The 19,858-nt window shown below is 37.4% G+C and overlaps 1 protein-coding gene across 1 annotated transcript; it reads left to right on the forward strand.

Moving 5' to 3' along the window:
• The first annotated feature begins 1,929 nt into the window (after positions 1 to 1,929).
• On the forward strand, positions 1,930 to 18,529 carry relt (RELT TNF receptor). The gene is made up of 9 exons (XM_053623453.1): positions 1,930 to 2,163; positions 2,239 to 2,423; positions 2,668 to 2,723; positions 3,432 to 3,704; positions 12,160 to 12,240; positions 12,327 to 12,405; positions 14,326 to 14,553; positions 15,871 to 16,042; positions 17,836 to 18,529. Exons 1-9 carry the CDS (start codon positions 2,071 to 2,073, stop codon positions 17,845 to 17,847), a joined length of 1,179 nt encoding a protein of 392 aa, XP_053479428.1. The 5' UTR covers positions 1,930 to 2,070; the 3' UTR covers positions 17,848 to 18,529.
• The last annotated feature ends 1,329 nt before the right edge of the window (positions 18,530 to 19,858 follow it).

Raw genomic sequence — 19,858 nt, forward strand, 5'->3', positions numbered from 1 at the left:
TCCTTTTACAGATCTTATGTTTATAGAAGAACATGCTGAAGATGATGAGGAACCACCTTCGCTGCTCAGCTCCTATGTTCTTTATGGTAAGCGTACGGCCTGACCAGATTTTCCACTGTATGTGACAGATTACTGGATTACATTGATGATTGAGGTATCGCTGAATATGTGTGTGTGTGTGTGTGTGTGTGTGTGTGTGTGTGCACGCATGCGTCTTTGTCTGACAGGTAGTGATTTTAATGCATGTCTGTGGTATGTCTACAGTTGTGCTCATAAATTTAAATACCCTTTGCAGAATTTTTTTGCAGAAAAAGTTACATAATAAAGGCTTCTTCTTCTACATATAGTCCACAAGACCAATAATAACTGAATTTACACAAATGAACCAGTTCAAAAGTTTACATGTGCATGTTACAATTTTATATGCTTGATTATTAATACTGTGTGTTGTTACCTGGATGATTACTGTGTTTCTGTTTTGTGATAGTTGTTTATGAGTTCCTTGTTTGTCCTGAGCAGTTAAACTGCCCACTGTTTTTCAGAATAATCCTCCAGGTCCTGCACATTTGCTTTTCCAGCATCTTCTGCATATTGGAGCCCTTTCCAACAGTGACTATATGATGTTGAGATCCATCTTTTCACACTGAGGACAACTGAGGGACTCGTACACAACTAAAATTTTACTTAGTACCACCCTTCAGAAGCTACATAAGATATTTACATTTGCCCCAGAAGACAAAAATAATAACAATTTACAAAGATAATTCTGTTCAAAAGTGTACACCCCCCTAGCTCTTAATGTATGATGTTGCCTTCTTGAGAATCAATGAATGTTTACTACAAACGTAGTAGTGTATGAGTCCTTCAGTGGTCCTAAGTGTGAAAAGACAGATCTCAGCATCACATAGCCGCTGTCGCAAAGGGGTCAAATATGCAGAAGATGCTAGAAAAACAAATAATGTGCAGGAGCTGGAGGATTTTTCTGAAGAACAGTTTTAACTGCAGTTTAAATGCAGTGTAAGGGCAGTTTAACTGCTCAGGACAAACAATGGACTCATGAACAACTATCACAAAACATAAACACAGCCGTTGATCATCCAGGTAACGACACACAGTATTAAAAATCAAGCGTGTGTAAACTTTTGAACTGGTTCATTTGTGTAAATTCAGATGTTATTGTGTCATTACATACTATACAGTATGTAAACATCTGCTATGTGAAATAGCTTATTCAGGGCAGAACTAAATAAAAAAACTAAATGTATTTTTAGGATCCCTCATGTTTTTTTTTTTTAATTATTAACATTTTGTATTGTGCAAGGGTTATGTAAATTTATGAGCACAACTGTATCTACAGTATCTATCTATCTATCTATCTATCTATCTATTTTATGTCTACCACTATGCCCCTGGAAACACTTGGGGGGAAAACAGCTATAGAAATGGCAGCACTTCAGCATGGTGTGTAAATTCTGGCTGATGAACACTATTCTTTCACTGGTTTATTATATTTCATTGAGTGTGCAGCACTTGCACCATTGACCACACAATGCAGCCTCTGTAGAGAACAAACTGAGCTCATAGCCTTCCTTTATGAACACTCACACATTGAGCTGACAAAGGCTCTATACAACAGTGCTGATTCAAAATCACTCAGATGGCTAACATCCTATCATGACATTTTTAAGGAACTGGGCAAGATCCTTTTCAAGAAACTGTAAGGACGAAACTAAAATTGTTTCCCGAAACTGTGAATGAGCCCTAGGCTAATGTGTGTGACAAACACACACTTCGTTTTACACTACAGAGATGTAGACAGATTACTCAGATGTTCAACAGGTGCTGAGAAGCAGCCTTGGGTTAAACTTAGCTCAGTGGCAAACCAAAAATAGCACCATGTGTAAAATAAAGTAATTCCAAAGTCCAGAAGTTATATATTTGTATATGTGTGTGCACAGTACTGTCATGTTTTTCCATACACTGCAAGATCATTTTGATTGTTTGGACATTCATATAAGTTTTAAAGTAGTGTATGTGTGTGTTAGAGTACTAAGCTCCATTTGTCTGCAGATGCTGTGTCCATGGGTGGTGCTCGCTGCTCCATGTCAGATGGGTCGGGCATGTGTGTGTCTGCACTGTCCTACTGGACAGGAGCCGTCCACGGTGAGGGACAAAATTGCCACACTTATGCAACCAAAGAACCATGTAAAATAACACAGTTTATGTGGTGTGTTTTAGACGTGCAGCGAAGTGGAGGGTCCTGACGCAGTGGTGGAGTGTCGTCGTTGTCAACCAGGCACTTTCTCAGACTCCTACGGTCCAGATCAGTGCACTGTACACACACAGTGCAGGAGCCTGAACCGTCAATTGGTGACGCCCGGCACCTCGGAATCTGACGCAGTGTGTGGAGCCTGTCTGTCTGGGTAAAGCTACTGAAATGCACATTTACATTTATGTATTTATTCTTTTATTTGGCGTATGCTTTTATCAAAAGTGACTTTAATGAAAGTTTGTTTTGGTGAGGAATTTTGCCACTCATCCGTGTATTATACAGACTATAATGATGAGCTGTAGCTCCAGTTGAAGGTTTGTGATTTGTTTGATTGTATGTGTGTTTCTGTACATTTTGTGTGTTTGTTTGCTAATGGAATGATTGTTGTCATTCAGGTTTTACCCTGCACTGAGTACACAGAGCTCCTCCACCCTGTGTCCCTGCATGAGGAGTGAGTGCTTCTCTTAATACTGTTTAGTTGCAAAATGACCTTTTACCTCTATCCTGTCGGGTTATTCACACCAATAATGATTTTATTAATTGAACATTTTTCACGCATTTAAAAGTTTCATTCATTATAAAGATTCAACAGTAATAATAATAATAAGAGGAAGAAATAGAATGAATGTTGATTTAAATAGGAGATACTGTGTATTTAAAATGCAATTAATGTAAATGTCAAAATAAACATTCGCATCACAATAAATATAATAGTAATAAATGAACAAATTGTTATTGCTGTTGTTGTTACTGATTATTTAATAATAATAACATGTTAATAATGATTAATAATAAATAAATAATAACACTAATACTACTACTAATCATCATCATTGTAATGTCATGTAAAAATAAGAAACAATCATACATAAAAAAATATATACAAGCAACTCGTGCAAGCAAAAAGAAATAAAATATTTTTAAAAATCATTTAAAATTTATAATAAAAAGTAAGAAATTGTTTATTTATTATGAAATAATGGACATGTTTACTTGGAGAAAACCAGGAGAAAAACTATTTTAAAAGAATGTTCCTAAAATAACCTCAAAAATTAAACTTAAAAACTTCAACATTATTACTACTAATATTCCTAATAGTAATATTCATCTTTTCTCTCTCCCTCTTATTGCCTACCTTATTGTATTTTATCTATCACAGCGTCTCTAGTTCGTTTGCGACGTAATGCAGGAAAGAGTGCGCGAGGGGGTGGAGCCGGATCGGGTGGAGCAGGAGTGGGCGGGGCTAACAGCACAGCTGTACATGCAGCAGAGGAGAAGACTACAGAGTATGCTGTGTTTGCTCTCGTCCCTGTGTTCTGTGTAATTGGCCTGCTGGGCATTCTCATCTGCAACCTGCTCAAGAAGAAGGGCTACAAGTGCACAACAGAGAAGGAGAGGGCAGAGCTGGAGGCAGGCGCGCTGCAGAAAGAGGGTAACCATGCACATGTGCACACACACATACACCCCTTATGTTATTTGTGGGTACTTCAGTGTGTATAATTCATACATACATCACCTGGAAAATGCATACACTTTCCAAGTAATACATATGTTTAACAGAGAGCTGGGAAATGGCCGCATATTCTTAGAACTGCATCTTTCTGTTTTGACATATTTACCATTAGAACTAATCAACACCCATCTTGCACTGTTCTAAATGCCTTTATTTATACCCTCACTGGCCACTTTATTAAGAACACCTGTACATTTGCTCATACTGCACATGCAACTACATTACATGGTCATTGTTGCCAAACGGGCTGGCTTGAGTATTTTAGAAAGTGCAATCTCCTGGGATTTTCATACACCCAACAGTCTCTAGCGTTCACACAGAATGGTATGAAAAGCACCATTGAGCAGCACATCCAGTGAGTAGCAGCAGTAGAAATGCCTTGATGATGAGAGAAGTTGGATCCAGACTGGTTCGAGCTGGAAAGTTGGTAAATTAAATAACCACTATTTACAACCGTGGTGAGCTGAAAAGCATGGGCTACAGCAATAGAAGACCATATCGGGTTACACTCTGTCATCAGGAACAGGAATCTAAGGCTACAGTGAGCACACGTTCACAAGAAATGCACAGTTGAACATTGGAAAGAAGACCATGTGATATTTTTCCGATCTTCAACTACTCTCAGTGTAGTTTTTTGTGCTATGTTTTGCGGTTACTTGGTAACACACTGCATTGTTTTATCTCATTAATGAAAGAGAACATGAGCTTATAGCTGTAGTAATTAAAGTGATAACAGGAACTAACCTGTTGAAACGTTATATGTAACTATAAACAGATAAATTGTAAATTTATTGGTGTCAGTAGAAATCATGCAGTGATGTCTGTTGGACATGTATAGGGAGACCATAAATGTATGTGAAGCTATTTAGAAGAACCAAACCCAGTACATAGCACTAATCCCTCACAGAAAGTGATATTACGTGAGTGAATACAGGTCATTTGTAAAGTACTCTCATGTACATTTGGTTACAGATAACAAATCTACTGAGACAAAAACTAAACTACATTACAGCAGTAGGAGCTTCTACCTTTATACATAATGTAAAATATAAATAGCTTGTATGTCACACTATCTGGTGGAGGGGAAAAATACATTATAAGTTTAGAAATGGCAGCACATGCGCACAATGAAATCATCGTAGCTGCGTCCTTTGATGTGAGTGCCTGCGATGGCTGGAGTGTAACGTTCACCTCATTTGCTCCACACAACATGATACTCTGTCTTTGCGTATACTGATCAATAATTTAAGCTTGTCTCCTGGTACTGTGTGTGCTGGAGTGGCATATTGGTGTCTGTGTTATTGTGTCCAGTTGTTCCTTGGCTGTCGTTCATGTTAGCCTTTGCATTTTTAACAGAATAAAGCAGGACAGTCAATGTATTCACAGAATTTTCCCCTACGTAGTCAGTCAGCCATGACGTTCCATGTCTGACATTTGCAGCAGCAGATCATCACCACAGATTTTCTTGGGGCAAGATGAGATTAATAATGTCATAGACATAGCCTTAAACAAAATGAAGTCGAGAGGGTATCACTTAATTTATTATATAGGCTACTATGTAGTGAATTATTAGAGCAACCTTGTAATAAGCAGATGAGAGTTGACATCTGTCATGATGGGAGTCCAGAGAGGTGGATACAAAATGCAGAACTTCTTTATTAGGAGACAGAGACAGGGAACAGGCTCAGGGAAACAAATAGGAGGACACACTAGAAACCATGGCTATCAGAATCTTAGTACAACTAGGAAAGAACACCAAATAAAAACAACTTGACTTGAGAAAAACCAGGGAACCTAAATAGGAGCACTAATCAACCAGGGAAATGAAAAGTGAAATGGAGGAAGACAACAGAAGTAGTTGTTCTGCAGTGACATTCAGGGTGCCCTCTAGTGGCCAAAGATGGAATTGTCCCTGGGGGCCATGACAACATCATGCAGTCATCTAGTACAGTGATGCTTGAAAATCCTTGGGAATTTTCTTTATATATGACCTAAACCATCATCAGATTTTCACACTAGTCCTAAAAGTAGACTTTGAACACCAAATTAAACAAATCAGACAAAAACTTTATACTTGGTCATTTGTTTATTGAAGAAAATGATCCAATATTGCATATCTGTGAGTGGCAAAAGTATGTGAACCTCTAGGATTAGCAGTTAATTTGAAGGTGAGATTAGATCCAGGTGATTTCAATCAATGGGATGACAATACTGTGTGAGTGAACTCCCTGTTTTATGAAAAAAACAGAGATTTATCAAACTCTAATCTTCACAACACATAGTTGTGGAAGTGTACCATGGCACGAACAAAGGAGATTTCTGAGGACCTCAGACAAAGAGTTGTTGATGCTCATCAACATTTTATAAATTTGACCATCTCTAAAGAGTTTGGACTCCACCAATCCACAGTCAGACAGATTGAATACAAATGGAGGAATTTAAGATCATTGTTTCCCTCCCCCGAGTGGTCCACCAACAAAGATCACTCCAAGAGCAAGACGTGTAATAGTCCACAAGGTCACAAAGGAACCCAGGGTAACTTCTAAGCAACTAAATGCCTCTCTCACATTGGCTAATATTAATGTTCATGAGTCCACCATCAGGAGAACACTGAACAACAATGGTGTGCATGGCAGGGTTGCAAAGAAAAAGCCACTGCTCTCCAAAAAGAACATTGCTGTCCATCTGCATTTGCTAAAGGTCGCGGGGAGAAGTCAGAAGGCTATTGGAAAATGTTTTGTGGATGAATGAAACAGAACTTGAAATAGAACTTTTGGTTTAAATGAGAAGCATTATGTTTGGAGAAAGGAAAACACCGCATTCCAGCTTAATAACCTTATCCCATTTGTGAAACATGGTGGTGGTAGTATCATGGTTTGAGCCTGTTTTGCTGCATCAGAGCGATTTGCCATCATTGATGGAACAATGAACTCTGAATTATACCAGCGATTTCTAAAAGAAAATGTCAGGACATCAGTCCGTGAACTGTATCTCAAGTGTCATGCAGCAAGTCAATGACCCTAAGCACACAAATCGTTCTACCACAGAATGGTTAAAGAAGAATAATGTTTTTGAATGGTCAAGTCAAAGTCCTGACCTTAATCCGATATAAATGTTGTGGAAGGACCTGAAGCAAGCAGTACATGTGAGGAAACCCACCAACATCCCAGAGTTGAAGCTGCTCTGTACTGAGGAACGGGCTAAAATTCCTCCAAGCCGATGTGCAGGACTGATCAACAGTTATTGGAAACTGCACAAGGGGGTCACACCAGATACTGAATGCAAAGGTTCACATCTTTTTTCCACTCACAGATATGTAATATTGGATCATTTTCTTCAATAAATAAATGACCAAGTAAAATATTTTTGTCCTGTTTGTTTTGGGTTCTCTTTCTCTACTTTTTGGACTTGACAAGTAAAGGGAGCTTAAGCTACAAATTAGCATCATACAAACTGCTTGTCTAAGTCATCACACACTTGCTTCAAACCACACTGAGTTGTTAATTTTCTCAAGCCAATTTTCTTGTGGGATTTCTGAAACTTTATGACATGAGTGTCTGATGTAAGATATCTCTAATTAACTATTAGCCTTGAGATTCACTGTCTTAAATATGGTTTGCAACTGATGTTACACTGCAAATAGCATGTAGGTATAAATATTATTCAGTATTCCATACCTTGAAGAGTATATAGCTTTAGGTTCAATATATAATTTGCACTGACATGTGTGATGACTATTAAAAGAAGGCTCTGGTGTGTAGCTCCTTGGAATGCATTGAGCTTCAGACCCTAGCTAGTTGTGAGAATAAATAACTTGAATTCAGGTTTTGCTATGTGTTCTCTGCTGGCACACACATTACAGAAAGGAGGAACCCTACACTATACTGTAGCTATGCACTTCCCATAATTGTTGGCCCCATTAGCAATGTCTATAGAAGCAAAGCAAAAATACATATTGGCTTATTGGCAACATTTCTGGTAGAGAGTATCTTGTACATTCTCTTTTTGGCTTAATTATTCAAGAGCTGAAAACTTAACCAGGGCATTTATTTTCAATGGTTCAGATGTATTGTGCCAGTAAAGAAATACCATCAAGCATAACACGCCCCTTGTTACCTTTGAAGGTAAATAAAGCTCTGTGTTCCTGATGGTTACATAATATAATCAGTTATTGTTTTTTTATACCACAGCATTGTTGAATTCTCGATTCTGATTGGTTACAAGGTGTTTTATAGAATTTTCTATAACAACAGCTCAGACGGTAGTTGCAGTTGTGCTCATTCTAACGTTATCGTTTTCTATAGTAACGGCTAATTCATAGGAAGTTGAATGGTGGACGTTCACAATCAAATCCTAATAATAAATGGGTTAAAATTTTTCTGTAATTCATACAGAGATGTTTACTGAATGTTTTGGAATGGAGACTATAGCATAACCCGTTACCCTAGCCCTGGTTTGTATCAGTCAGCAGTAAAGCTGTTTCTTAAAGTTTTGCACCACAGGAAAGGACCTAATATGGAAAATATTGCGTTAACTTGTTGACTTCAATGTCTATTTATAGCTACTATAAAAATAGCATGTAACTGTTTACATGTGCAATAACTTTCTTATTCTAACATCTGATTAACTGAGAAAACAGTGAAAGATTGTTCTCTTTCTAGTTGCATTGTTCCATTTAATGCTAATGTATTAAAGTTAAGTGCAGTTGTCTTTTGGCCCTACAGCTTTGAGTGAATTACATTCCTGAGCTGAAAGAGTTTCTAATCCAGGACTCTGTGGTGTGTGTCTCTGTGTGTGGAGTAAAAGAGGACAGCCAGAGGACAGTGAAGCTTAGAAGAGAGACACATTTGGGAACTGTGGCGTGCAGTGTGTGAAAAGTCACGATACGATGCGGCAAGAATATGTGTGCGTGATATAGAGAGAGAGAGAGAAAATGGGGGGAGGATTGAGGATGGAAAGAAATAAAGGGTGCAACACAGAAAGGAGGAGAGGTTATAATATGGTGATAATATAATAGAAAGGGAGGAAGACAGAAATCCCTAGTATAAATAGCTGATGACTGAGGTGAAAAGGACATTTCAGGTGCAATGAGTCATTCATGCTGTAATGTGTGAGATAGGTGAAGGACTTTGGATTAATTACACAGGAAATCAGGAAACCAAGTAAAAAAGATACACGAAGTAGAAATGTATTATTTTAAATGCAATGCAAGCGTGTTGTCCTGTGAAGGTCTACTTCCTGCCACATTGTCTGTGTTCCAAAAATTGTAGTTAATCTCCTGATTTAATAGTTTGACTGACATTGTGGCTAATAGTTATAGAGCTCTTTAATATAGGCACTTACTCCAAATATTGTGTTCAGTTGCAGCTCTTTGTGTCCTTCCTGTAATTGTCTTTTTCCCCCATTTTCCAATTTGGTCTCCTGCAATTCCCACCCATCAACCATCTCTGCCCTATCACATGACAGTTACCAACTGGCTGTCACATGCTTCCACTAAGACATGTGATACCAGCGAATTGTATCATTGCATGCCTCACAACACACTCGGAGGAAAGCACTATTTGCCCTCTTCTGCATACATGACACCTACAACTGGCTAGTGTTGCTGTGATTTGACAGGGGAGAGAGAGTAATCCCATCCCTCACACCCAGATAGCACAGCCAGTTTATCTCCCTTGTTGGGGTTCTAAACTCACAATCTCCCAATAATAGGACGAACACTTTTCTGTTGCACCACTTCCTACAACTGTCTTGAACCTGTTTGTTTGCAAACGTCTCGTAGTACTTGTATCAGTGATCATCTTTAATTGCTCTGTTCTTGGATTGGAATGTGCTTCGCCCTTTCAGATCTACATTCACACGTTTAAGCTTTGTAATACATTCATTTTTTGTAGAACTCCAGATTCTACACAACCATCAACCAGCAACTAATGAGATACTCAATACACACTGCTTTACCCTATAATATGACTGAAAATTGAACAATGGGTGAAAATTGATCTATATACAGTACACTTCACTTGGGTGGGCACAGTGGTGCAGCAGCTGCAAACCAAGCTCCTGGGTTCTCTGGTTTCCTCACATCTTCTAAAAACATTTTTTAGAGATTATAGTGAAAATACTGTAAGTGTTACTGTTATTGACATGCATAATTATTGTACTTTCCAGTCCTAATTACATGATTGACAAGCATATTGCACAATACAGATTGAGTGAATAATGATATTGCAGCAATTCCAGTTCTGCTTGAATAACAGTTCTGTAATAGTTAAAAGAGTATGTGTGTGAGTGGGAACCAGTAACAAGACAGCTCTAGGGTACAAGCTGTACCTCAGTATGATTGCGCATGTTGGAATGGTCCGGTAATTTCTACAAGATAAAAAGAGAATATACAGGTGTTGATTGGGGTGCATGGAGTCCTTGGTGATGCTGAGGGCCCTCTTCAGACATCTCTTATTGTAAAGAGCTTTATCTATAACTTGGTCTAGGTACAAAACAAACAAGCAAAGCACCAGGCAGCAGAACAAACTATAATTCTTTTTACAATGAGAACCGTGTACTTAAGTATCTTTAAATTTTATTAATGTGTATGTTTAAGCCACAGAATAAACCTATGGATCCCACAGGGAAACAATAGATTGTCGAGGGTAGAATAGCAGCCATCAGTGTTTTTCCAGGATGAATAGACAAGAAGGCTGAGTGGGCTACTTTCAGAAACCCCCATGCATACACACACGTCTCTGGAATCCTGTGGGAAAAACAGTTACTATAGAGACCACTGGACCGTCAGGCAGTGTCGTGGGTCAGTGGGGACAGAGTAAAAGTGATCATGTGGAATTTCCGAAAGTGCCTTTATGTGTATGTGGTGTCATTTACCAAAATGTATTGACTTGGAATATGCCAATTTTCATTATATCATTATAATTGCATAACCTTTTATAATGGTTTATGACATTAGCACAATGTTGCACTTGAAACACTACTCATTACTAAGGCATTGTTTCTCAGCCATATTGAGTGATTTCCTTGACATGTGTTTTAAAATTTTTATTTGTCAAAATTTGGCACAGGTCCCAAAAAAGCCCCCTAACTAGAAATCCTACTTGATAGCAGTACTTTATGTACCAAATATTATAAATGTATTTGTGCTGATTTTTCTAAATAACATATAAATAGATTTTATGATTATATTAGATTAGAGTAGATTAGACACTTATAGACTCCACATTCATATGAAAATAACTGTCTGTCGGACATAAATTACAACAAATCTGGGTGTTCACTAACGTGTGAGCATCTTGGGCAAAGCATTTACACTCCACCTCCACTTTATTAGGAACACGTGTACACCTGCACATTTATGCAGTTATCCAATCAGCCAATCATGTGGCCGCAGTGCAGTGCCTAAAATCATGCAGATACAAAATCAACAGCTTCAGTTAATGTTCACATCAAACATCAGAAAGGGGGTAAAAAATAGTGAACTCAGTGACTTTAATCGTCACATGGTTGCTGGTGCCAGACGTGCTGGTTTGAGTATTTCACAAACTGCTGATCTCCTCGGATTTTCAAGCACAAGTCTCTAAAGATCACAGAATTGTGAACGACTGTTTACAACTGAACCTTCAGGTGGATGGGCTACAATAGCAGGAGGCCATGTTGAGTTCCACTCCTGGCAGCCATAAACAGGAATCTAAAGCTACAGTGGGCACAGTCTCACAGAAACTGCACAGTCGAAGATAAATATGAAAAAAGACCAGGTGATGTTTTTCAGCACCAACTGTAGCCTCAGATTTTTGCATGACTTTATGTATTGCACAAATGCCACATGTTTGGCAGATTGGATAACTGCATGAATGTGCAGGTTTTCCATGTGTTTAATAAAGTGGTCGCTGAGTGTATATCGGCTACTTTCTCGTCTATATAAAGGCAATAACTAGGCAAGTCAGGTATTTTATTAGAAATTCTGTTGATTCCATTAATCATATAATACCAAGTGGGTAATGAGGTGTCAACTGTCTGATTCTGAGTTGTTTGTTTTAATTTGATAAAAATTATATAATTCAAGTCAGTTGTATTGTACTAGTAGTAGTATGACATGGCCTATTTATATTAAATTGTGATGACATACTGTACATGGTGTATATCCACAGGTTGTAAGAAATTCAGACCAATCAAATTAGCAATACATCTGCATCATACCACTACACTATGCTTGCATGTAAATAGAATGCTTAGGCACTGTTTTAAAAACAACAACAACACACAATTGAGTTGAATTCTATGTTAATCAGTCTGCTACCCTCAGCATTCTGTCAATTGGATGATCAGATCCTGAAACTAAAGCTCTGAGTGTTTGTGTTTGTGTGTATAGGTAATCCTTGCCCTTATGTTATAGAAGATCAGAATGAAGACACCATAAGTGCATTGGTGCGCCTCATCACAGAAAAGAAAGGTATTTTATTGTCCTTTGTACATTAAGAATAGTTCATATATGTGCTGCTGGCTAAAACCTCTAGTCTGTGTGTGTATGTGTTTCAGAAAATGCAGCTGCCTTGGAAGAGTTGTTACTGGAATACGAGAACAAGCAGACAACTAGTAGCAAAAGATCATCAATCAAGTAAGAAAGCAAACACCAATTACAATTTGCAACCCCTTGAAGAATAAATGATATTTATTACCTATATGCTTACAGCAGTTCATGCTAACAATGAGGTCATGCTAATTTAGGTACTACTTTAACAAGCCAGTTTGATAAATTACCTGATGTTCTCATCACACCTGGGAAGATTGATGTGGTCTGGCAATCCCAAGCCGAGCAATAATGAGATCTGCACCTGTTAATAGTCCTGGATAGCTTAGAAAAGACTTCAAGGCCATTTTTTTAAGGAAGAAGGATTTCCTATTAGTTTTAAAACTATAAACTGTATTTTTTTTAAAAAAACAAAACCTACCCACTTTTTAAAGCAGGACGCAATATTGTGACTGATCAGTGACAATTTGCTGTTTTAAATAAGTACTCGCATAGTCACTGAGCAGCAACAGCTGTATACATCATCAATAAAGATGATAAACAGTGGAGTGCACCATTAGCAACTAATGCATATTATTTGAGAATAAATTATTTAATGCTTAAAATATGAGAATTTCATACGCATCTGTTTAGAACATGCTCATATGGAACCAAGAATATCCTGTTCATCATAAGCTCAAGTTTTGTTGTAACGTGTTGTGACATGTCAACCATCTGATTCACATTTAGGAGCCACAACTGAGTTGTTCTTGTTTGTTATAGATAAAACATTTCAGTAAAAAAAATGATCCAACTGAATTTTATAGTTGAGTGACGTGGCCTATTTATTGAAATGGAGTTACATACAGTAAATAGTGTACAAAACAGGTTTGGAGGAATCGGGACAGGTGTGTCCTCTTCTCAGACACACCTGTCAGTGTTCCTGGGATGATCTCGATACTCACTGGGACTCTGACCCAGATAAAGGTGTTACTGAAGATAAATGAATGAGTGAATGAACAAAATATACATTTAAATGTTGTTGTTTTTTTTGTAATGTAATATATGTATTATGAGACAATGTGAATCAGTATTGTGCACACACTTCATTCATTCATTCATTTTCAGTATCTGTTTTATCCTGGGCAGGGTGACAGTGGATCCAGAGCCAATGGGTCCATTGCAGGGCACCATGCACACACATTCACACATTCATTCATACCTAAGGGCAATTTAGTTTAGCCAAACCACCTACATTCATGTTTATAAGAGGTAGGAGGAAAATGAAAATTAAATATTAGTTGTACTTAACAGTAGGTCATGCCTCCTTCTCCAGCCAGGCCACGCCTTCTTCACTTCACGGTTGTGGAAAACAGCCATTTCATGTCATTTCATCTATATGTCTGTTGTCTGAAATACTTAAATATATATAATGTCATCTTTTAGATAGATAACAACAACCTTACATCTGTTTCCCGAAATATTTAATAAGGTTATTTTCCTAACACTGTATCTAAATTGTTTTACAAGTAACCTTTTGAGGGTTTTTTTTTTTAACACATTTATGATCCACATCTTACTAAACGGTGTCAGAATCCTCTCAGTCACTTGTTCCATAATGTGTCATTGTGTCATTGTTAATTATTCCACTGCATGCAGAGGAAGGCTGTGTGACTCTTACACGTTTTCTGATGTATAGTTCAGCAGAAGGGTACTGGCCATTTTGTTGTCATCATTACCGCCTGTTTGAAAAGCCCTCACTACTGTACCCTCCAGCTCTTAGTTGTCATTTAATTTCACTGTATTTTTTCCTTGTGCATGCAACTTTCCAGCCACATAGACAAAAGAATGAAAAGCTACAGCTTTGTGAGTGATGACGGGGGGCACTGTTTCAGTTCTTCACTTTTATGATATCTAATATACTGAATATTTTGTGATAAATAGTACGACAGGAAAAGTATAACATGAATTGAACTTTCACATATTGTGTTCTATTTCTTTCCCCCTGTTTCTTCGTTCCTCCCTCAGGTTTCCTGGCTTCCTCCAGTTCCGCTCGTTGCCCAGGCTCTGTAGCCACCATCAACACATTCATACTATCAATGGAATGGCTCCGCTTTCTGGTTTCAGCTGCTCACGCTGCAGTCAGAAGAAATGGCCACAAGTGCTGTTGCCCCTCACCATCAACACAAATAAGACATCCTGTGCCACATCTATCCCCTCCTCACCTGGCGAGGGCAGGGTCCTCAATGTGGGAAGGTAGGGGAATGGGTTACCGATGTCAGAGTTTGATAGATATCAGTAGTTACAGCAAAATTCATATCAAATCCCAACACTGACCACCAATCACCATTAAGACTCCAAAATACCAACCCAGACCAATATTCCATTAAAATACCACTATTTTTACATAAAACAACAACCTATCTTTACCATTAAACAACAAATTCCATCAAACATCAATATTCTTCATTAACTAAGGCATAAAACATGATAGGTCATACTGTTATAGGGAAAAAATCAACAATAGGGTGGTGTGATCACGGTTTCAACCCTGTACTTGACTGTTTTCCAATAACAGCAATGTTTTATTCCTCTTATACAATAACACTTTATTTATTAATGAATGACACATCATGCTTTGTAACAGTTTAAATTTACATTTAATGTTGTGGAATGCCCATGAGAGAAGTTATTTCCTGTTATCACGTACATTATAGTATCTATAAACAGTTGTTGCTTCAACAGACAGTGTTTTTCTTTCTTTTGAAGTTAATAAGACCAAAAAACGTGCCATGTTACAGAGAAAGTGGAAAGCCCAAACCCCTCTGTCCTTAAGAATTTCACACGGCAGAATACTTAATGACTGACACAAAGCTTTGACGCTGGAGACTCCTTGCATAAATGTCAACAGAAAGCGTCAACATATCAATGGTTATATGTTTGTCTTAGTTAAATAACATCATATTTTTGACCCCTTTTTTTTATTAGGCTTAGATTATATAGAGCATCCGCCATATGTGAATGAACTGTTACTATAGAAACAATAACATATTACAATGAACGCTTTAATTTAAACCCGTGATTTGAAATATAGCCCTACACTACTGTAAGTAATAGTACTGCTGTTATAGAAAAGTAATCAACACCTTTTTGTCCAATCATATTCAAGGATTCAACAGTTAAAAATGATTCAACAAATAGCAACATTCACCATAAAACACTAAGAGAAACAAAACATTCCCCCATGAAAATACAGACACCCACATTCACCATCAAATGCCAGTAACACCAAAACTCATCAACATTCCACATTAATATACAATATCTACTAAAATACCAGTACTACAGCACCAAACCCACCATCTATACATGCTATGTGTTGGTGTTGGTTGGAGAATGTCATATTTTGTATATGATTATATTTTAGTATAGTATACTTATATTTGTATACTACTTAGAATAAGTAGTGTAAAGTATGGCATGCCCATTATAATGAGAGGAGCTGGCTTCAAATACACTTATCAGATCATCTTCCTGATCATGATTTTAACCCCACTGATGCATGATTTGCAGGTTCCAGGTGGCTCAGATCCTGGAGGGTGACCAAGTCTCTGTGGTGACAACCCCGGTAGAGTCCAGTGACACAGATACGATAGACTCTACCAGCATGGAACCTGCTGAAGAATTATCCCTATTGGGGGGGTCCTCTTCTGCAAACTGTCTCTCCTCAAAGAGCAAACAGGATGTGAGTGACTGACAGAAAAACATCCACAATTGTTCTCTTTCCTTTCACACTAGCATTTTTTTTCTCTTACTTCCTGTCCTCCGTCTCTTTTTCTCTGTTACACAAGGGTTTTATTTCAGTGAGTAGGAAACTATACATGCGTGAATATCCCTATGTGGCACTCTGAATGCGAGTCAGAATTAATTGCTTTATTTGCATACAGTGTCAGCTGTTGCCAAAGCATTAAGTATACTATAATCATAATAATAATAATAATAATAATAATAATAATAATAATAATAATCACAACAACAACAACAACAACAATAATAATGAGATTTGATGGACTGGCATCCTATCTAGGGTGTATTCCCACCTTGAAATACATGTATATATTATTACCAGAGGCACACAGACAAATATCTTTATACATTGGCTTAAGGTAAGGTTAAAGTATTTTCTAAGGATATGACTCATATAGGTACTTTGATGACCATTTTACAAACTCTTAGTAATCGAGCCATACACTCTTACTCAAACTATATTTTCCACCTCAAATTCCCACCATTAGTTTCCGTCTTTCCCTTTGTCTCAGAATAGCCGTGCTTCTCTCCCCGTTTATTCTCTCATTCTCTCTTATAAAGTGTACACAGGCTTTGTGTAACATCCTTTTATTCTGTTAACTTTCATATCAGATCTTTAAGACATTGAAACACTTTTTAATTACATTTGTAGCACTCTTTATCATTATGGTCATATGGACCATTTAGTTTCAGGAGATGGATGCAAAGATGGTGGATAGATAGATGGAGAGATGAATGGTGCGATTGATAGCTAGATATTTGTGTCCCTTTTTTGTGTTTGACTCTGTCTCTCTCTCTCACTCACTCTCTCTCTCTCTCTCTCTCTCTCTCTCTCTCTCTATGTATAGATGGATGCAGTAGCTAGACAGATCAATAGCGATAGACAGATAGATAGATAGATAGATAACAAACATTTATGAAAAAAAATTTCCTCAGAATGTAGAGATAAGACACAAACAGGATAACATGCTAGATAGCTACCAAATAAAGCTAGCTAGCTAACTAGTAAAAGTAATTATTAAAGTGAATTACCAAAAAAGCCATCTTGATTCAAGGCCATTTCTGATATGGCCTGATAAACAAGCTGGCTATGGTTACAATTATAACTTTAAAAAAAAAACAAAAAAACAAAACAAAAACAAAACACAAGACAGCTTACTTTTTAAAGAAAGGAAAATGCCAGGATAAAATTACCTCTCTTATGTGTGTTCATCAGCTGCCTTCTGCTAATGCTAATTCATCAAGTCAGAGCTGACCTCTAGTGTATGAACGAAATAACTGCACATATCAACATTTTCTCTACTCAAACGCTACAAAATAAATAGTGAATGGAAACATTTCTGCACATATCTCAAACATACCTTTTGTGTCATTGTGTCAGGATTTTTTCATAGCCCAATTATGATTAATTGAATGATTTTATTCAGGGAAAGATCAACATCTTTATATTAAAGTGATAGTTCACCCAAAAATGCAGATTCTGTCATCAATTACTCACCCTCATGTCGTTCCAAACCCATAAGACTTCTGTTCATCTTCGAAGCACAAATGAAGACATTTTTAATGAAACCTGTGAGATATTTGTCCCTCGTTTACAGTCCAAGTAACCAAAACTTTCAAGTTCCAAAAAGTTCATTAAGGCACTGTAAAAGTAATCCATGTGACTCTGCATGCGTGTTGTTTTGACATATTGTTCCTTTATTGACTTGTCTTTTTTTAACCTTTCATTAGATGAGTGTGTGAATGAACTAGTGGAAGAAAACGTGAAGCATCCATCAGGACTACGTCATCTACACCACAGCGAGCACAACCTCGTCAGTGGACTCCTAAGGAAGTGTCGAGGCTGAAGCAGGATGGGAATTGTATTCACCCCTATGGGGAGTTAGCCTTGAATTCCGGAAAACAGGAATTGGTCTTTATAAGAGTTTTTGAAGCTATTTTATTATGTTTTTAAAAAAAGAAACAATTTTTTCTCAGGCCTTGCGAGCTGAGGGTTTAAAAAATCTGTAAGTGAGAAAACTTTAAAGAGGAGAGATGAGACCTGGCATAGTACCCTGATGCAAAATGTGAAATATAACCAAGCATTATGGAAATTGTAGTGTAGACCTTTATAAATGTAACTCATTGTCCCTTATTAAAGCTAAACACTGCTCCACTAAACATATACAGTAGAAGGTATGCATCAAATATCTTACTATTATTGAATGAATTTTGGTCATCTAATGCTAATAGATCACATTAAATAATCTGACAGGCACAGATATTTTTCCAAACATAGATCCATACCTCCAAAACAGGTACAGCCTATTATCCCATTAAAACACTAATTTCACTGCTGTAAATAACTCCTGATATGTACTGTATAGTGTAGCATGTAGACTGGTATTATCAGTTATTTTATATTAGGAGCATATAATTTTTTTTTACTCTGTAGACTTGTGCAGGGGCTTGATGGGTGGCATTAATTTTGTTCTCATGAAGAGATCTGCCTGAATAATATGGTTCTCAATGCATTAGAGTCAGCTCCTGCCTTTGAGGGCAGAATTGGGTCATGTTCGAAGTATTAAGATCAGAAAAGCTCTATGCGTTATGCATGTAGCTGCATTTAGCTGTGCTGCTGTTGAGTATTAATGTCTGAGCAGTTGCTTTTAAATCGCGATCCAAACCCTAATATTTTTCCTGCTCACTGATAGGGCTCATGGTATGATAACCTAGTCTAAAATATGGTTTCATGGTACCACGGTATTAATCAACCATTTAAAAATGCACAAGTCGGTGGTGAAAATGACACTTTTTCAACAGTGACTTTTCCATAAATCTCCTAGGCAGTATTTATCACATTGTTAAAAAGCTGAAGCTAAATGAAAGAGTAGCTTTGCAGAGTCACAGCCAGACACAAAAGGGACAACTGGAGTAAGGAACTTGATCAAAATGAAAAACAGTAATAGAAAATTCATTTTAATGGGTATTTTGAAGAAACGAACCATAAGGAAACCATCCAATTATACGCCGTGAATAGGCATGAAACTGCAACACCGTAATAACCCTGATCAAATGGGGCAGTAGTAATGCATTGCAGTTGGCTCAGAAGGCTTTTTCATGCCACCAGGGTTGTTACGGTGTGCAGTTTCACGGTTATTCACGGTGTATGATTGGATGGTTTCCTTATGGTTCATTTCTTCAAAATACCCATTAAAATGCGTTTCCATCTATTACTGTTTTTCATTTTGCTCAAGTTCCTTACGCCAACTTCCTTCTCCCAAGATGTTCAGGCCACACTGCAGTTTAGAGTTTACACTGTGCTCACTCGCCTAAATCAACTCATAAAGCACTTAATTAGCTGAGTAAGGTGAGAAAGATCAAGGAAACAGCTAAACTGCCTAACACTGTGACCCTTTCCAACTGTTCTAGCCTGGTCTTCCTCTAAGATCTTGATATTGTCAAGATAGTAGAAAAATTTTCAGCAACACATTCAGGATTTAGCTTTATTATTCCATCATTACTAGGATTCCAGGAGGAAAATATATTTTTTAATAGGGCTCGCTCTTAAAAGAAAGTCTAAATTTTCTAACATAGCTTGCTTCGATAGCTTGCCAATGCTAGCTAGCTAACTTCACACACAGGTTGGACTAGCTATCTTAATTTTAACTACAGTATGAGAGTGTCTTCATGTAAGCTTCTACTTGAACACATACAACTGCTAATCCAAACAGTAAAGAAAATGTTTCTCTCTGAGACACAGTTAGAATGCGTT

The sequence above is a fragment of the Ictalurus furcatus genome, chromosome 4 (assembly GCF_023375685.1).
Source record: "Ictalurus furcatus strain D&B chromosome 4, Billie_1.0, whole genome shotgun sequence".
Taxonomy (NCBI): domain Eukaryota; kingdom Metazoa; phylum Chordata; class Actinopteri; order Siluriformes; family Ictaluridae; genus Ictalurus; species Ictalurus furcatus.

Bases quoted from the DNA above. Each gene is read 5' to 3' on its own strand.
- relt (XM_053623453.1), top strand. From the start codon at position 2,071: ATGCTGTGTCCATGGGTGGTGCTCGCTGCTCCATGTCAGATGGGTCGG. The intron at 2,724-3,431 runs GTGAGTGCTTCT...TATCTATCACAG, and splicing joins CCTGTGTCCCTGCATGAGGA to CGTCTCTAGTTCGTTTGCGA. The intron at 14,554-15,870 runs GTAGGGGAATGG...CATGATTTGCAG, and splicing joins AGGGTCCTCAATGTGGGAAG to GTTCCAGGTGGCTCAGATCC.